The sequence below is a fragment of the Asparagus officinalis genome, chromosome 4 (genome assembly GCF_001876935.1).
Source record: "Asparagus officinalis chromosome 4, Aspof.V1, whole genome shotgun sequence".
NCBI lineage: Eukaryota > Viridiplantae > Streptophyta > Magnoliopsida > Asparagales > Asparagaceae > Asparagus > Asparagus officinalis.
Genome location: NC_033797.1, coordinates 45,627,859 through 45,631,444, shown reverse-complemented (window position 1 = coordinate 45,631,444; position 3,586 = coordinate 45,627,859). Strand labels below are relative to the sequence as shown.

At 33.1% G+C, this 3,586-nt stretch overlaps 1 protein-coding gene across 9 annotated transcripts in view; it reads left to right on the top strand.

Annotated features, from left to right (window-relative positions):
- Positions 1-3,586, top strand: part of LOC109837362 (RNA polymerase II subunit 5-mediating protein homolog) — a 14,600-nt gene that overhangs the window by 1,312 nt on the left and 9,702 nt on the right. For all 9 annotated transcript variants that reach the window (XR_002246245.1, XM_020405581.1, XM_020405577.1 and 6 more), the window contains exons 4-5: positions 1,044-1,097; positions 1,265-1,325. Coding sequence is in view for 8 of the 9 variants with exons in the window: in XM_020405581.1 (XP_020261170.1) it covers positions 1,044-1,097; positions 1,265-1,325 (115 nt within the window). In the remaining variant the exon portion in view is untranslated. The remainder of the gene's footprint in view (positions 1-1,043; positions 1,098-1,264; positions 1,326-3,586) is intronic.

Here is a 3,586-nt window from a genome sequence, read left to right as displayed (position 1 = left end):
AAAAGTCTCATGTCTTTTCTCAGATATCTGGATCTAGTTCTGCTCAATGATATGAAGGATAGTAGAGCTCTTTTTAGTAGAAACAATAAATTTGTTAGCATGAAAAAAGGCTATTTTCTCAGTAGCAGTGTGTCAACTTTCCTTTGGTTAAATTACTTGGAAAATAATTAGCACAGGTTTTTATAATTATTTATCTAGGTCATGGTAACGTCTTCTTAACCCTGCTCACATTGTAGGTTCACCTCTTGATATTGCTTAAATTTACATTATTTACTATAGGAGAAACAGGAAAATTAACCTCTTATTTTCCCTTTTCTGTTGGACTACAGGATTGAACATAATAGTTATACCTGGAAATATTCTTATCTCATATTCCATGTGTGTTTTAACAAATTTACATTGTATTGATTTGTTTTAACTTTCTAATAGAGGGAAGCTACCATTTTAGCTGCATAGTTGGAGCTAACTTGGAACCTGGAACTATTCTTACCTTAAAGTCCAATAGTATTTTAACAAATTTACATTGTATCTGTTTGTTTTTAACTTTCTCTTATAGGATCTTCTAGGTTGTAGTGGAGTAAATTTTTTTGCTTCCATCACTATGGAAATTGTTAAGCTTCGAGATGTATCTCATCTTGGTTTATGGCCTCCCACTTAAATTTGTTTTCATTCCTAAATCACCATCAACTGATTGTGGTTTCTTCTACTTATAATGCTTTGCAATTGGGTGTCCAAAATTTGAAATTGATTTTAATTTTTTGTGTGATAATACTTAACATGTGTTGTTGTTAGATTATTATTATGTTTTAATTTTGTATCATGTGAAATGTGCTTCATTTTTCATCTTAAGCAATAAGTTTTATTGATCATGTGCATTTATTGATCACAGTGGAAAATGAAAAAGAAAGAGTTCAAGAAAAAAATTGACCACATTTTCTTGAAAAATTAGAGAATTGGAATAAACGTCCACATATTTGCTGTATTTGTTAAAGAAGATGTCCTGATTTGGCAGTCTATAAATTCATTTAATTCTTCTTGAACAGGAAGGTATTGTGGAAATAAGGGAGGAATACACTGAAGAACCTCAAGATCCTCAGGTTTTAATTTTCTAATTTCCAATTTCTATTTCTTGTGTGCGAATTTGAGAGGGTGCGATGCATGAATGCGTGGGCTTGTGATGCTCATGCTTGTGTTTGTATGTGTGGATGCATGTACTCAGTGTGTTCTTTGATAGCTTAAAACTGAATCATATCTGGTTAAACAGGAAGATATCATGGAGATAAGGGAAGAATATACTGAATCAGCACAAAATGTGTCTGAATCGGGTAGGTTCCTTCTTTTAGTTTCATCTCTATCTTACTGATAATTTTTTTTCTAAACATGATAGAAGCATTCGTTCACTTTGGGCATGTTTAGTTCTTTTTATCTCTCGAGCAATGGAGTTCATGCACATGTTTTTATGTTTAAACATATATTGTTTTCCTGCGCACAATGTTTAGCAAACCATCATATAATTTGATGCAGATTATCATGTATATGGATGTCTGCTAACTTTAGAAAAAAAAAAAAAAAAAAGAAAAAAAAAAACAAAAAACAAAAAACAACAAAACAAAAAAGTTACATCACCTTTGTCTACTAAAAGAAGGAAGAGTTTTCTGTTTTCATTTTGTTTATTGACATTGCAAATATTCTCTATAGTCTATAGACTATACTTTTAATCTGCTATGAAACGGCTAGACATATTACAAAAGGATGTCAACTCTTAACAAAACCTTGTGTTCCTCGGGTTCTTGCCTCCATGAATGCTCTTCCTGTAATGTTGGACACTAAATTGCATAAACTAAGAATCAAGGGCTTTTAGTGTGAAAGGATGATTCTCAAAGAAGCTTTTTATATGTTTTTTTATATCATTTCTGATGCCACTTGAGTTTTGAATGGCTACTCAGTCAGTAAGTGCTGTGTAAGCTGCACAATGAACCTTCCAGGCTTATAGCCTCTGACCACTTATGCGTAAGTGGGTTGGAACTGCTATGATTAGGGAAAAACGCTCCATTATGCGGTCATTTGCATAATTGGGCTTATTTTCAGTAAGTGCCCACATAATTTTTTATGGAGGGCGCTTTTCTTTTAAATTCTCTGCAGGTTATACACATTTATCCCAAACTCGACCCAATTACTAAAGTGAAAAAAAGCTAACCTCTAAAGTTTTTCCGATGTTCTCCCCCCCTCCCCCCTCCCTCTCCCTCAACTTACACCATTTGTGGAAACTCACTAGAGATCGTACGACCTCTGATACTCTCTCTTAAAGCTCTCCGACAATCCCCTCGAAGCTCTCTGATGATCCCCTCAAAGCTCTTCGACGATCCCCTCCAGGCCCTCCGGCATAACAGATAAGTCGAAGCTTTTAAGTATAAATTATTTTACATGAATTTTGTTTTATTAGCATATGATAAATAATAAATATATATTGAAATTGAAAAACTCATCATCTGATTAATTGATGACTAATCCGATTAATCATTAAGCGCTCCTAGATTGCACGCATGATAAAAATGTGTTTTTGAACATTGTAGGCATGCATCCGGGTCTGAGATATCCAGTCCGTATATTTTAGTAGATGAATTCATTAAATGAAGTAGGCTGCACTTCTATTAAATTCTGCTCACTACCTCCTAATAATAGATCTTTCTCCCTTCTAATGTTTCCTAAGTATGGGCAGGAATTGTTAAAGCAATAATATCTCAAAAGTAAATGTTGGAGTTAGTAAAGCAACAAAGTTGTGAACAGAAAACACAATATTACAATTAATATCTTTCTCATGTTGGTCTCCAGGCCATTTGGAAAGGCCTTTAGCATAGAGATCTTTTGCTTGAGATGCAAAAAAGGACAATGGGTTCTAGAGAGAGAAAGGGGTTTCTAGCCAGACTATTCATTCAAATTTGATGAACTCTCCAAATTTAAAATCTATCCTGATAATCTTGATTTTCATGATCTGTTTTTCTATATGTTAGGTGAGGACTTTTGATTTTTTTTCTTCAAATAATAACTTGAGTGATAGTATTTTTGATGAACATGCATGCAACTTTTGCTAAAAAATCCAGTTTAGAGAAGAAAGTATTCAAATAATAAAGACATAGTAAGCCAACATAGTTCCTTTCAAAAAACACAAAGATTAGAATTGTATAAAAATTATGACTTTAAGGGAGATCAATTTATAACTATGATGATTTGGTGACATTTTGAAATATGAAAGCTTGAGGCTATGTATCATTAAAAAAATCCTTTAACAAAGTGAGTCCTGTGATTTTTTCCACTTTGTTTAGCATCCAGATAACCCAATTTGATTTTAAGATCCACCCTTCACATTCATATCCAAATCAAATGATGAAATTATTTCGTGGTGTAATGTTCGATCTGATATTGATGATGCCTTATGATCCAAGCATGAATACGAAAATCATGATGTTATTGCCTGTGACATATGAATATAATTGGGGTAAATTTCACATAACTACTATCAACTTCTTTCTTCTTTTCTTTTCTTTTCTTTTTTTTGTTTGGGGCGGGGGGGGGGGGTGTTTTTTTT